The following is a 15158-nucleotide window of genomic DNA, read 5'->3' on the forward strand; positions in this document are numbered from 1 at the left end:
TAAGTTGGACAAAGTATCGCAAATATTTCAGAATAAATTGTCACGTCTGAATGAATGTGTGTCCAAAACCAAAAAACTTTTCAAAAATACTAGGAAGAAGAAACACAGATATTTAAAATTTCTAAAGGATAAATATAGTTTTTCTAAACAGAAAGAGGCCAAGCTTTTTCCGTTACCAGTTCTTACTCGTTGGGGTTCTTGGAGAGTTTCTGCAGAATATCTATATGAGTATCTAGAGGATGTGGCTGAATTTGCAAAATTCCTTTCTGAGGATGTTAAAGCGGTACAGTATTTTAAGAAACTATCAGATGAAGACGTCAAGATCATTCAGACTGAAGCAGCTTTTGTTTTGGAGTATAGTTCTCCTATATCAGCGCTGTTGCTTCTGATCGAAAGCTCCAAGTATCCTTTGGCACACTTGCTTTATCCAAAGATTCGAGAACTGTGCACTTCTTTTTCAGTTATAAAGAATGCCAAAGACATTAAGTCCGTTATTTCCAAAAAAACCAAAGACTGTCTGTGTCTCCTGAGATATTCAAAGCAAAAGAATGCTGAGGAAAGGATTCAAGCTGTCTGTGCCGCTTCTTTAGAAAAACTTAAAAAACTTCTGGCTGAAGATACGGCTAAATCCTTTTTTGAAGCTACTGAGACATTATTCTATCCTCCTAAACTATTATCTCTTCCTGATAGCAATGTAACAATATTAGAAGCTAAATAAAATATCTCCTTGTTAAATCACATACCTAATGAAGAGTTCCTTGTTTTATATAGGCTATTTAAGGATCGAATACAGGAAACTTCTAAAACCTTTCATTCTAAGAATAGTAGTAGTGTAATTGACATCGTTGAGCAAATATTAATTGGAATGAGAACTCATCACAGTGAGTTTGCTGTTGCATGTCTACAAATAATTTATATGCCTGTCTCTAATGTAGATAGTGAAAGAGCTATTTCTGGTTATGGAGATGTGCTAAGCCCTAAGAGGTGCAGGTTAAAAGCTGACAACGTAGAGATTATGGTTTGTATGTATTTTGGGGACGATGTGGATGACGAAATTAATGACTAATAACTATAGAGAAACGATAGGACAACTGTGTCAATGCCCAGATTCACAAGTTGATGTTATGTTAGATCAATTGTCAATTGAATTTCGCATCTTTGAATTTGATATCTACAAAATTTTTAATTGATATTTAGAAGATATTGTGTAGATATCAACGATATTAGATATCAAATTGATTTGATCCGAATAATCAATTTGATCTTACATATCATCGACTTGTGAACCCGGGTGTCAATATTTTGGATAATAGATTTTTTTGTTTTATGAGAAAGCACATTTTGTCTATCCGTTGACATTTCATTTAAATTTTAATTGAAAGTTAATTGAATGTTTAATTGAAAGTTTAGTTTAATGATAGCTAGTCACGCTAGACATGCTAGTCTTCACTGTTTTATGTTGTGTTCTGTTCTGAAGCATTTGGGCCATTCTATGTTTTATTAAATAAAATTATCTATATTTTTAAAAACAACACTTTTACTTTATTTGTCACCGTCCTTTCCTTTTTGCATATTAGAAAACGTTATTTTTTCTTTGAAAGTATCTTAAAATGCCCCATTCCTATAATTTTCATATAATTTTAAAGCTGTTACATATTACATCGTGCATAAATAGCGGATTTAACAAGCATAATTGTCGCATAATTACTACTTTTTCGCGCATAATGAGAGCATAATTAGGCATTGTTTTCGGGCATAATTCAGAGGTGTTCAAAAGCATAAAGTATATATCCTTAGCAATATCTAAATTCTTCTGTTGTAAATATTCGTATTCATTACGTGCAGCTCTTTCTAATTTTTCCAAACGACGACGATGAGCTGCAGAAAGTAAGTGATAAGGCTTGCGACTGCGCCTGTTCGCCAAACGCAACATATTGATGAAACAGAATATCAATAAAAGAAATGAACAAGACGAAAAAATAGCAACTCGAGGAAAAATGAATAAAGTCTGAAATGGAAAAGTCTAAACACAAAAAGACAAGTTTTTCTAGTCAACTTGGACTATGATATGATATGAGATGATACGTACTGAATAATATATAATAAATGATATATAGTATAAAACCCTCAAAGAAATAAAAATTAAATTAAGTATGAATACTGTGTTTGCAAGTATTCAAGAAGCAAGATGACGTAAAATGACGTTTTAATGACGTTAGAGACGTTGTTTAAAAAGTGGGCAATTGAAAAAAATAATTTGTTATTAAGACTATTGGAAATCTATCGGAAATCTATCGGAAGTCTTATAAACTCAATAAATTAGAATAAGATTAACAAAATACCTGCAACAAATTATACAAACCTCGTCCGTTGTAAGTATATTTCAACAATCTGACCTGTGAATTAAGAATGAAACATTATTATTACATTATGACGGCAGAAATATGATAGTGGAAGATTGTTATGTTACGACGGCAGATATACAGCAGAAATTATGTTTTATTACGAAATGATGGCAAAAACAGATAGCAGAAATGAATTAAGAAATATTACATTATTTTACTTAATTTTAATATTATGTGCTTTATTTATTAATACTTTTTTTATTTTTTGTAGGCAGATTCTTTTGGTAATGCTACACACAGGCTGCGTTCCGATATTCACTGTCAGTACTGAAAATCTATAGTTTATGTCATGTATACTATATATTTTCAGTACTGACAGTGAATATCGGAACGCAGCCACAATAAACAGAAAAATATTGAAAATCAACAGAATTATTTAAATTTATCTTTTTCTTCTGTTCATTATACAGATCACGAACTTTCATATTTGGAAACATCATTTTCATCAAGTGATACACATTGCACAAAAAAATTCAATACAGGGAATGACAATAATCAGAATGACAATAATCATCAAGAAAGTATTACCAATGAACAAATTCTTCTCGATAAATGCTGAAGAATTAATTTTAAAAAGAGAATTTTTACTAGCTGATTAGTTGGAATTTTTACATAATTATATCTCATTTTATTTGTAAAATATTTATTGTACATTAGGAAATTTTTTGAACATTGCTTTGTAATATTGTTTTTAGATCACAAGATTATACTATAGTACTCGATGAAAAGCTTTTTATTGAGATGTATTTCTCCAGTCTGAAAATTCAAATTTAAAAGTTCATTGCTCAACATTTGGCAGTCCTCAACATTTTCAAAATGAAAAAGATGACGCTATTAAATACTTATAAGAGCCTCTTGGGAAGAGTATAAATAAAAATCTTAACAATAACATATTTAAAACACAAAATAAAACACTCAAGCAGATATATTTTGATATTTTACAACATCTTTAAATCAAAATTAAATAAGAATATTTTATATATTGTACAGGAAAATGGGTAAGCTTCATAAAAATTTCTTGAAAGGAATAATTTCGAAATGTGGAAATATAACTATTAATAAACAATAGAGTCCCGAATGAAGATCATTTGCTTTAACATGTAGTTAACAAATTAACTACAGCTCGAAAGCTTATAATTACGTAAGAGAAAAATTTTAATGCATTTGAACTCATTCAAAAACTTTATATATAGTAGTAACATAGAAATTCGGAAGCATTAAAATTGAATCAATTGAAAAACGTTGTAAAGCAATGTTAATTCATTTTATAAATATATTCAATGATCTTTTTAATATTTTGTTATTTATTTTATATTTATTATATCACAAAATATTACACTACAAAATGTATTATATGTTTATTACGTTATTAAATAAAAAAGCTTTAATAATAAAGAATTAATATGTATAAAAAGAATTGTACAATTTTAAATTTTTTTATTCGGAGGCCCGATTGAACTAACGTCGTGTAATTTTAATTTTAGCTTAACTCACGCTTTGTCTGTTTCTAAAGGGTTACAAGTCGGTTAGAAGAATAATTAGAAAAGTGAGTAAAATTAAAGTTACGCGACGTTGGTGTAACCGAGCCTGAATCTTTTATTTCACGCGTATATATACACACACATGTATGTTCACACGTATGTGCGAAGCTGAAAACAAAATATGGCGGTCCTTCCCGCCTATCCTTGAGTACGTTCCATTTGGCGATCGCAACAACGCGAGCGTCATTCTGTCTTTATTGCTCACTGAATATTAAATAAAGATAGAATGACGCTAACGTCGTTGCGAGCGCTAAATGGAACGTACTCCTTGTATATGCTCCGATAGTGAGAGGTATTTTGAACAGACTCCGACAATCATCCGCGTATGTTACGTCTCAGCCACAAATGCGAAGCTACGCGCAAAATAACAACAAATTTAGAAAAAATATGTATATCAAAGAAAGTATAATATAATATTTCGGCTGCATTTCTACTATTAACATTTAACATAACACACGCATTCGATTACTGCTGTATTTTTCACAAAAAGATGATTTCGCTTATTGTCATCTCGCGCAAGCATATACACGATTTCCGACAGATAAATATAAATGAAAAAATAAAGATAAGTTCAAGGAATGAAAAATCGGAATAAAAAGTCATATTGAATGATTTTCAAGAAAAAAGATTTAACAAATTAATTGTTATATGAAAAATTACTTACCTCAAATCTCTCTGTCTGTCTGTCTGTCTGTCTGTCTGTCTGTCTCTCTCTCTCTCTCTCTGTCTGTCTCTCTCTCTCTCTCCTCGTAATAAGTAGAAAATTGCGGAAGAAGAATACGTCCGTACAGGTCCACGTTATTACAAAGAAGAACGAGATGCAGCGTAGAGAAAAACAATATCGTCTCGCTGGGAGAGTAACAATATGTCTCCAAGGAGACAAATTTGCCGCGCTAAGAGATCTCTCATTATGCACGATTCACACTGATTCACATTGCGTGCGTCTACGCGTCATAAGAAAATGATATTTATAATAAAAAATAATATAAGTAGAGTTGACCAATTAGAAAAGGTCTTAATGTTCAATTAACATAATATGAACTATCTCAAGTAGCAAATCTTGCTGACGCGCGTTGCGCGCGTCAAAATAATGAGGCTTTATTTATATAAATTTATATAAATAGCAATCAAACTCAATATCAATATATAGGAATATTAAATATTCATCATTGCGCCAAATTATAATTTAAATTTTAATGATAAATTTAATAAACAGTTATTACTTCGATCAATTATATCGCATTTTCAGGTTTTAATACATACTCAGTACGTAGTACTGGTATGGTATAATTCTTAATTGCGATGTACTGAACAGTATGCAGTATAGGTACAGTGATTGTACGCTGTATCGTAATATCATGTATCCTTTTTGTACTGATATTGTATGGTTACGCCTACACTGCCATCTCATGACAGTACAGTAGCAGTACGGTAACAATATCTGGTGCGGTAATCGCACGCTTGGCTATCTGGGTAGGTACAGGGAGGGGAAGTGAGGAGGTTCAACGCGATAAAAAGACACAATTTGATCGGAAAAAATATTTTAATTAACGTGATTAATGTGTTTACATAGAGAACATATACAGGGTGGGCCCATTTTAATTTATACAGTCGATTTTTTAAAAAACTAAAAGAGATACGAAAAAATGTTTCAGACAGACATGTCACGATTTCGAGGGGGACATAAGATGATACCATTGGTTTGACCTTGAATAGTCGTTTGAAGGTCACGTTCGCGTCACGATCTTCGGATCACCTTCAATTTCTTAAATTGAAACCCCAACTTTTTATTGCAGATTCTTATTCTCCATCGAAAAGTAAGTAACTTTTGTCTGAAACATTTTTCCGAAAAATGTCATCTTATGTCCTTAAAATGTCCTCAAAACTCATCTTGAAGATCATTTTAAGGACATAAGATGACATTTTTCGGAAAAATGTTTCAGACAAAAGTTGCATGTTTTCTCGCGTAGAATCCGAATCCGTAATAAAAAATACCATGTCTCATTAAAAAAAATTTCAGGAATTCTAATTGTCTGAAATTTTTTTTTAATGAGACATGGTATTTTTTATTACGGATTCGGATTCTACGCGAGAAAACATGCAACTTTTGTCTGAAACATTTTTCGGAAAAATGTCATCTTATGTCCTTAAAATGATCTTCAAGATGAGTTTTGAGACATTTTAAGGACATAAGATGACATTTTTCGGAAAAATGTTTCAGACAAAAGTTACTTACTTTTCGATGGAGAATAAGAATCTGCAATAAAAAGTTGGGGTTTCAATTTAAGAAATTGAAGGTGATCCAAAGATCGTGACGCGAACGTGACCTTCAAACGACTATTCAAGGTCAAACCAATGGTATCATCTTATGTCCCCCTCGAAATCGTGACATGTCTGTCTGAAACATTTTTTCGTATCTCTTTTAGTTTTTTAAAAAATCGACTGTATAAATTAAAATGGGCCACCCTTATATGTATATTATACAGGGTGTCTGAGACCACCCGTACATGCCGAATATTTTGATAACTGAGCGTGACAGATAAAAATGTTTTAATCAAAAGTTGTAGGGCTTTAACAATTACATGAAATGGTGATACATATTTGACCTTGACAGCAGTTATGCAGGAAGTCTCAAGGTCAACTTTAAAATCTTAAATGGAAACTCCCATTTTTTATTATATCATCTTCTTCTACCAATTAATTGGAACAACTTTTGTCTGAAACATGTTTTCTGAAAATGCTCCATTGACCTTGACATGTATTTGAAATAAAAACTACATTTTGAAATAAAAAAGTCTCGCTCTTAACATAATCCAGAACTAACGACGAGGACGTGGCGAGTTTCTAGTTCCATGTTTTTTCTTAATTTAAAAAATTGTAATGTTTTTAAAATGTTTTCAGTGGTACGGCCAAAAAAACGGAAAAATAATTAATAAACATAGTGATACCAAATACTATGTTACACAAACCAATTATGAATACGTAAAAGCATTTAAAAAAAACTGAAATAGCTGTCCCAAATACGGGACATTATGCACCAACGGGTTAACAACGTTTCTGAGTGAGTGAGTATGTTTGTTCAAGCAAAGTGTTCAAAGTGAGCACCGTTTTCTGCGATGCACATATCTACTCTGCGTTGGAAGGAATTAGTTGCTCGAAGAATCTCATCAGCACCTAAAGATCGAATTGCTTCACTTATCCTAAGGATCATATTGTCCCTTATAGTCGGACGTTCATGGTACACCAAATCTTTTATCCTTCCCCAAAAATAATAATCTAAAACGGTGAGGTCCGGTGATCGGGGCGGATAATTGATGGGACCATATTTGCCTATCCATTTGTTGGGAAACATAGCGTTTAGTATTGTACGAACAACTCTCGATGTATGCGACGGGCATCCATCTTGTTGAAACCACATGTCCAAGCGCAATTGCAGAGGAAGATTTTCTAGTAAGATGGAAGATCTGTCTCTATCAAAGCTGAATATCTATCAGCGTTTAGATTTTCTTCAAAGAAAATAGGACCTACGATCTGACTTCCAATAATGCCACACCAAACATTAACTTTCCACACATGTTGATGATCTATTTCTCTCAACCAGTGAGGATTAACTTGTGACCAATAACGACAGTTCCAAGTATTATTAGATCCGTTACTTTTAAATGTACATTCGTCAGAAAATAAAATTTTAAGGTGAAAATCAGGTGGTTGCTGTCTTATCCAATTGCAAAATGCAAGTCTCTGTTGAAAATCATCATACTTCAACGCTTGGTGAACAGACATTCTGTAAGGGTGAAACTTGTTTGCTCTCATAATGCGCCAAATAATGTCACGACTAACGCCAGAATCTCTTTCTCGACGTCTCAAGGAATCATGAGGGTTCAACTCTACCAATGCAAGAATTTCCGCCGTTTTTTCATCCCTAATTGGACGGTGGATCTGTCTACTTTTGTTATGTTCAGGCTGAATGACACCTTTAGTTCTGATTCTCTTAGCCAAACGTGAAAAAACGTTCCGCGAGTGAGGAGTCCGATCAGGATAACGCTCTCGCCATAATCTTTCAGCTCCACTGAACGTACCTCGACACTCACCCAAAATTAACAGCATATCATATGCTTCTTCATTCGAATAGGACATGGTTAGATAGATCTTTACGAAATCTTTGCTAGAAACTTTTCGAATAATAATTACCGAACCGTTCATCAATTTCAAGAGTTTTTATATCATTTTATAGCACGCTTTGACGAAAGCAATCCTCCTATTTATGTGTTCGTAAACTCGGCGGAAAGCTATTTCGGAAAAGTACATACAATACTGTCGCTGCGTTGGGGTAAACAAGTCGTCGCCAGCGAGCCGTTTTGTTTACTCAAGTAAGCACTTCCTGTCTTATCGCCGAGTATCGTCCTTTTAAGCACATAAATAGGAGGATTGCTTTCGTCAAAGCGTGCTATAAAATGATATAAAAACTCTTGAAATTGATGAACGGTTCGGTAATTATTATTCGAAAAGTTTCTAGCAAAGATTTCGTAAAGATCTATCTAACCATGTCCTATTCGAATGAAGAAGCATATGATATGCTGTTAATTTTGGGTGAGTGTCGAGGTACGTTCAGTGGAGCTGAAAGATTATGGCGAGAGCGTTATCCTGATCGGACTCCTCACTCGCGGAACGTTTTTTCACGTTTGGCTAAGAGAATCAGAACTAAAGGTGTCATTCAGCCTGAACATAACAAAAGTAGACAGATCCACCGTCCAATTAGGGATGAAAAAACGGCGGAAATTCTTGCATTGGTAGAGTTGAACCCTCATGATTCCTTGAGACGTCGAGAAAGAGATTCTGGCGTTAGTCGTGACATTATTTGGCGCATTATGAGAGCAAACAAGTTTCACCCTTACAGAATGTCTGTTCACCAAGCGTTGAAGTATGATGATTTTCAACAGAGACTTGCATTTTGCAATTGGATAAGACAGCAACCACCTGATTTTCACCTTAAAATTTTATTTTCTGACGAATGTACATTTAAAAGTAACGGATCTAATAATACTTGGAACTGTCGTTATTGGTCACAAGTTAATCCTCACTGGTTGAGAGAAATAGATCATCAACATGTGTGGAAAGTTAATGTTTGGTGTGGCATTATTGGAAGTCAGATCGTAGGTCCTATTTTCTTTGAAGAAAATCTAAACGCTGATAGATATTCAGCTTTGATAGAGACAGATCTTCCTCTTACTAGAAAATCTTCCTCTGCAATTGCGCTTGGACATGTGGTTTCAACAAGATGGATGCCCGTCGCATACATCGAGAGTTGTTCGTACAATACTAAACGCTATGTTTCCCAACAAATGGATAGGCAAATATGGTCCCATCAATTATCCACCCGATCACCGGACCTCACCGTTTTCGATTATTATTTTTGGGGAAGGATAAAAGATTTGGTGTACCATGAACGTCCGACTATAAGGGACAATATGATCCTTAGGATAAGTGAAGCAATTCGATCTTTAGGTGCTGATGAGATTCTTCGAGCAACTAATTCCTTCCAACGCAGAGTAGATATGTGCATCGCAGAAAACGGTGCTCACTTTGAACACTTTGCTTGAACAAACATACTCACTCACTCAGAAACGTTGTTAACCCGTTGGTGCATAATGTCCCGTATTTGGGACAGCTATTTCAGTTTTTTTTAAATGCTTTTACGTATTCATAATTGGTTTGTGTAACATAGTATTTGGTATCACTATGTTTATTAATTATTTTTCCGTTTTTTTGGCCGTACCACTGAAAACATTTTAAAAATTACAATTTTTTAAATTAAGAAAAAACATGGAACTAGAAACTCGCCACGTCCTCGTCGTTAGTTCTGGATTATGTTAAGAGCGAGACTTTTTTATTTCAAAATGTAGTTTTTATTTCAAATACATGTCAAGGTCAATGGAGGCATTTTCAGAAAACATGTTTCAGACAAAAGTTGTTCCAATTAATTGGTAGAAGAAGATGATATAATAAAAAATGGGAGTTTCCATTTAAGATTTTAAAGTTGACCTTGAGACTTCCTGCATAACTGCTGTCAAGGTCAAATATGTATCACCATTTCATGTAATTGTTAAAGCCCTACAACTTTTGATTAAAACATTTTTATCTGTCACGCTCAGTTATCAAAATATTCGGCATGTACGGGTGGTCTCAGACACCCTGTATATATACATATAAGGGTGGCCCATTTTAATTTATACAGTCGATTTTTAAAAAACTAAAAGAGATACGAAAAAATGTTTCAGACAGACATGTCACGATTTCGAGGGGGACATAAGATGATACCATTGGTTTGACCTTGAATAGTCGTTTGAAGGTCACGTTCGCGTCACGATCTTTGGATCACCTTCAATTTCTTAATTGAAACCCCAACTTTTTATGCAGATTCTTATTCCTCCATCGAAAAGTAAGTAACTTTTGTCTGAAACATTTTTCCGAAAATGTCATCTTATGTCCTTAAATGTCCTCAAAACTCATCTTGAAGATCATTTTAAGGACATAAGATGACATTTTTCCGAAAAATGTTTCAGACAAAAGTTGCATGTTTTCTCGCGTAGAATCCGAATCCGTAATAAAAAATACCATGTCTCATTAAAAAAAATTTCAGACCGGAAGTTAGAATTCTGAAATTTTTTTTTAATGAGACATAGTATTTTTTATTACGGATTCGGATTCTACGCGAGAAAACATGCAACTTTTGTCTGAAACATTTTTCCGAAAAATGTCATCTTATGTCCTTAAAATGATCTTCAAGATGAGTTTTGAGGACATTTTAAGGACATAAGATGACATTTTTCGGAAAAATGTTTCAGACAAAAGTTACTTACTTTTCGATGGAGAATAAGAATCTGCAATAAAAAGTTGGGGTTTCAATTTAAGAAATTGAAGGTGATCCGAAGATCGTGACGCGAACGTGACCTTCAAACGACTATTCAAGGTCAAACAATGGTATCATCTTATGTCCCCTCGAAATCGTGACATGTCTGTCTGAAACATTTTTTCGTATCTCTTTTAGTTTTTTAAAAATCGACTGTATAAATTAAAATGGGCCACCTGTATATGTTCTCTATGTAAACACATTAATCACGTTAATTAAAATATTTTTTCCGATCAAATTGTGTCTTTTTATCGCGTTGAACCTCCTCACTTCCCCTCCCTGTACCTACCCAGATAGCCAAGCGTGCGATTACCGCACCAGATATTGTTACCGTACTGCTACTGTACTGTCATGAGATGGCAGTGTAGGCGTAACCATACAATATCAGTACAAAAAGGATACATGATATTACGATACAGCGTACAATCACTGTACCTATACTGCATACTGTTCAGTACATCGCAATTAAGAATTATACCATACCAGTACTACGTACTGAGTATGTATTAAAACCTGAAAATGCGATATAATTGATCGAAGTAATAACTGTTTATTAAATTTATCATTAAAATTTAAATTATAATTTGGCGCAATGATGAATATTTAATATTCCTATATATTGATATGGAGTTTGATTGCTATTTATATAAATTTATATAAATAAAGCCTCATTATTTTGACGCGCGCAACGCGCGTCAGCAAGATTTGCTACTTGAGATAGTTCATATTATGTTAATTGAACATTAAGACCTTTTCTAATTGGTCAACTCTACTTATATTATTTTTATTATAAATATCATTTTCTTATAGCGTAGACGCACGCAATGTGAATCAGTGTGAATCGTGCATAATGAGAGATCTCTTAGCGCGGCAAATTTGTCTCCTTGGAGACATATTGTTACTCTCCCAGCGAGACGATATTGTTTTTTCTCTACGCTGCATCTCGTTCTTCTTTGTAATAACGTGGACCTGTACGGACGTATTCTTCTTCCGCAATTTTCTACTTATTACGAGGAGAGAAGAGAGAGACAGACAGAGAGAGAGAGAGAGACAGACAGACAGACAGACAGACAGACAGACAGACAGACAGACAGAGAGATTTGAGGTAAGTAATTTTTCATATAACAATTAATTTGTTAAATCTTTTTTCTTGAAAATCATTCAATATGACTTTTTATTCCGATTTTTCATTCCTTGAACTTATCTTTATTTTTTCATTTATATTTATCTGTCGGAAATCGTGTATATGCTTGCGCGAGATGACAATAAGCGAAATCATCTTTTTGTGAAAAATACAGCAGTAATCGAATGCGTGTGTTATGTTAAATGTTAATAGTAGAAATGCAGCCGAAATATTATATTATACTTTCTTTGATATACATATTTTTTCTAAATTTGTTGTTATTTTGCGCGTAGCTTCGCATTTGTGGCTGAGACGTAACATACGCGGATGATTGTCGGAGTCTGTTCAAAATACCTCTCAATATCGGAGCATATACAAGGAGTACGTTCCATTTAGCGCTCGCAACGACGTTAGCGTCATTCTATCTTTATTTAATATTCAGTGAGCAATAAAGACAGAATGACGCTCGCGTTGTTGCGATCGCCAAATGGAACGTACTCAAGGATAGGCGGGAAGGACCGCCATATTTTGTTTTCAGCTTCGCACATACGTGTGAACATACATGTGTGTGTATATATACGCGTGAAATAAAAGATTCAGGCTCGGTTACACCAACGTCGCGTAACTTTAATTTTACTCACTTTTCTAATTATTCTTCTAACCGACTTGTAACCCTTTAGAAACAGACAAAGCGTGAGTTAAGCTAAAATTAAAATTACACGACGTTAGTTCAATCGGGCCTCCGAATAAAAAAATTTAAAATTGTACAATTCTTTTTATACATATTAATTCTTTATTATTAAAGCTTTTTTATTTAATAACGTAATAAACATATAATACATTTTGTAGTGTAATATTTTGTGATATAATAAATATAAAATAAATAACAAAATATTAAAAAGATCATTGAATATATTTATAAAATGAATTAACATTGCTTTACAACGTTTTTCAATTGATTCAATTTTAATGCTTCCGAATTTCTATGTTACTACTATATATAAAGTTTTTGAATGAGTTCAAATGCATTAAAATTTTTCTCTTACGTAATTATAAGCTTTCGAGCTGTAGTTAATTTGTTAACTACATGTTAAAGCAAATGATCTTCATTCGGACTCTATTGTTTATTAATAGTTATATTTCCACATTTCGAAATTATTCCTTTCAAGAAATTTTTATGAAGCTTACCCATTTTCCTGTACAATATATAAAATATTCTTATTTAATTTTGATTTAAAGATGTTGTAAAATATCAAAATATATCTGCTTGAGTGTTTTATTTTGTGTTTTAAATATGTTATTGTTAAGATTTTTATTTATACTCTTCCCAAGAGGCTCTTATAAGTATTTAATAGCGTCATCTTTTTCATTTTGAAAATGTTGAGGACTGCCAAATGTTGAGCAATGAACTTTTAAATTTGAATTTTCAGACTGGAGAAATACATCTCAATAAAAAGCTTTTCATCGAGTACTATAGTATAATCTTGTGATCTAAAAACAATATTACAAAGCAATGTTCAAAAAATTTCCTAATGTACAATAAATATTTTACAAATAAAATGAGATATAATTATGTAAAAATTCCTAACTAATCAGCTAGTAAAAATTCTCTTTTTAAAATTAATTCTTCAGCATTTATCGAGAAGAATTTGTTCATTGGTAATACTTTCTTGATGATTATTGTCATTCTGATTATTGTCATTCCTGTATTGAATTTTTTTGTGCAATGTGTATCACTTGATGAAAATGATGTTTCCAAATATGAAAGTTCGTGATCTGTATAATGAACAGAAGAAAAAGATAAATTTAAATAATTCTGTTGATTTTCAATATTTTTCTGTTTATTGTGGCTGCGTTCCGATATTCACTGTCAGTACTGAAAATATATAGTATACATGACATAAACTATAGATTTTCAGTACTGACAGTGAATATCGGAACGCAGCCTGTGTGTAGCATTACAAAAGAATCTGCCTACAAAAAATAAAAAAAGTATTAATAAATAAAGCACATAATATTAAAATTAAGTAAAATAATGTAATATTTCTTAATTCATTTCTGCTATCTGTTTTTGCCATCATTTCGTAATAAAAATAATTTCTGCTGTATATCTGCCGTCGTAACATAACAATCTTCCACTATCATATTTCTGCCGTCATAATGTAATAATATGTTTCATTCTTAATTGACAGGTCAGATTGTTGAAATATACTTACAACGGACGAGGTTTGTATAATTTGTTGCAGGTATTTTGTTAATCTTATTCTAATTTATTGAGTTTATAAGACTTCCGATAGATTTCCGATAGATTTCCAATAGTCTTAATAACAAATTATTTTTTTCAATTGCCCACTTTTTAAACAACGTCTCTAACGTCATTAAAACGTCATTTTACGTCATCTTGCTTCTTGAATACTTGCAAACACAGTATTCATACTTAATTTAATTTTTATTTCTTTGAGGGTTTTATACTATATATCATTTATTATATATTATTCAGTACGTATCATCTCATATCATATCATAGTCCAAGTTGACTAGAAAAACTTGTCTTTTTGTGTTTAGACTTTTCCATTTCAGACTTTATTCATTTTTCCTCGAGTTGCTATTTTTCGTCTTGTTCATTTCTTTTATTGATATTCTGTTTCATCAATATGTTGCGTTTGGCGAACAGGCGCAGTCGCAAGCCTTATCACTTACTTTCTGCAGCTCATCGTCGTCGTTTGGAAAAATTAGAAAGAGCTGCACGTAATGAATACGAATATTTACAACAGAAGAATTTAGATATTGCTAAGGATATATACTTTATGCTTTTGAACACCTCTGAATTATGCCCGAAAACAATGCCTAATTATGCTCTCATTATGCGCGAAAAAGTAGTAATTATGCGACAATTATGCTTGTTAAATCCGCTATTTATGCACGATGTAATATGTAACAGCTTTAAAATTATATGAAAATTATAGGAATGGGGCATTTTAAGATACTTTCAAAGAAAAATAACGTTTTCTAATATGCAAAAAGGAAAGGACGGTGACAAATAAAGTAAAAGTGTTGTTTTTAAAAATATAGATAATTTTATTTAATAAAACATAGAATGGCCCAAATGCTTCAGAACAGAACACAACATAAAACAGTGAAGACTAGCATGTCTAGCGTGACTAGCTATCATTAAACTA

The 15158-nt window shown here is 32.6% G+C and overlaps 2 protein-coding genes across 2 annotated transcripts; one reads left to right on the forward strand and one right to left on the reverse strand.

The window, feature by feature from the left end:
• Positions 1-7393: 7393 nt before the first annotated feature.
• On the reverse strand, positions 7394-8214 carry LOC113562595. The gene has a single exon (XM_026972391.1). It carries the CDS (start codon positions 8147-8149, stop codon positions 7394-7396), a length of 756 nt encoding a protein of 251 aa, XP_026828192.1. The 5' UTR covers positions 8150-8214.
• Positions 8215-8360: 146 nt separating this feature from the next.
• On the forward strand, positions 8361-9546 carry LOC113562596. Its single transcript, XM_026972392.1, has one exon. It carries the CDS (start codon positions 8425-8427, stop codon positions 9544-9546), a length of 1122 nt encoding a protein of 373 aa, XP_026828193.1. The 5' UTR covers positions 8361-8424.
• The last annotated feature ends 5612 nt before the right edge of the window (positions 9547-15158 follow it).

The sequence above is a fragment of the Ooceraea biroi genome, chromosome 9, assembly GCF_003672135.1.
Source record: "Ooceraea biroi isolate clonal line C1 chromosome 9, Obir_v5.4, whole genome shotgun sequence".
Taxonomy (NCBI): domain Eukaryota; kingdom Metazoa; phylum Arthropoda; class Insecta; order Hymenoptera; family Formicidae; genus Ooceraea; species Ooceraea biroi.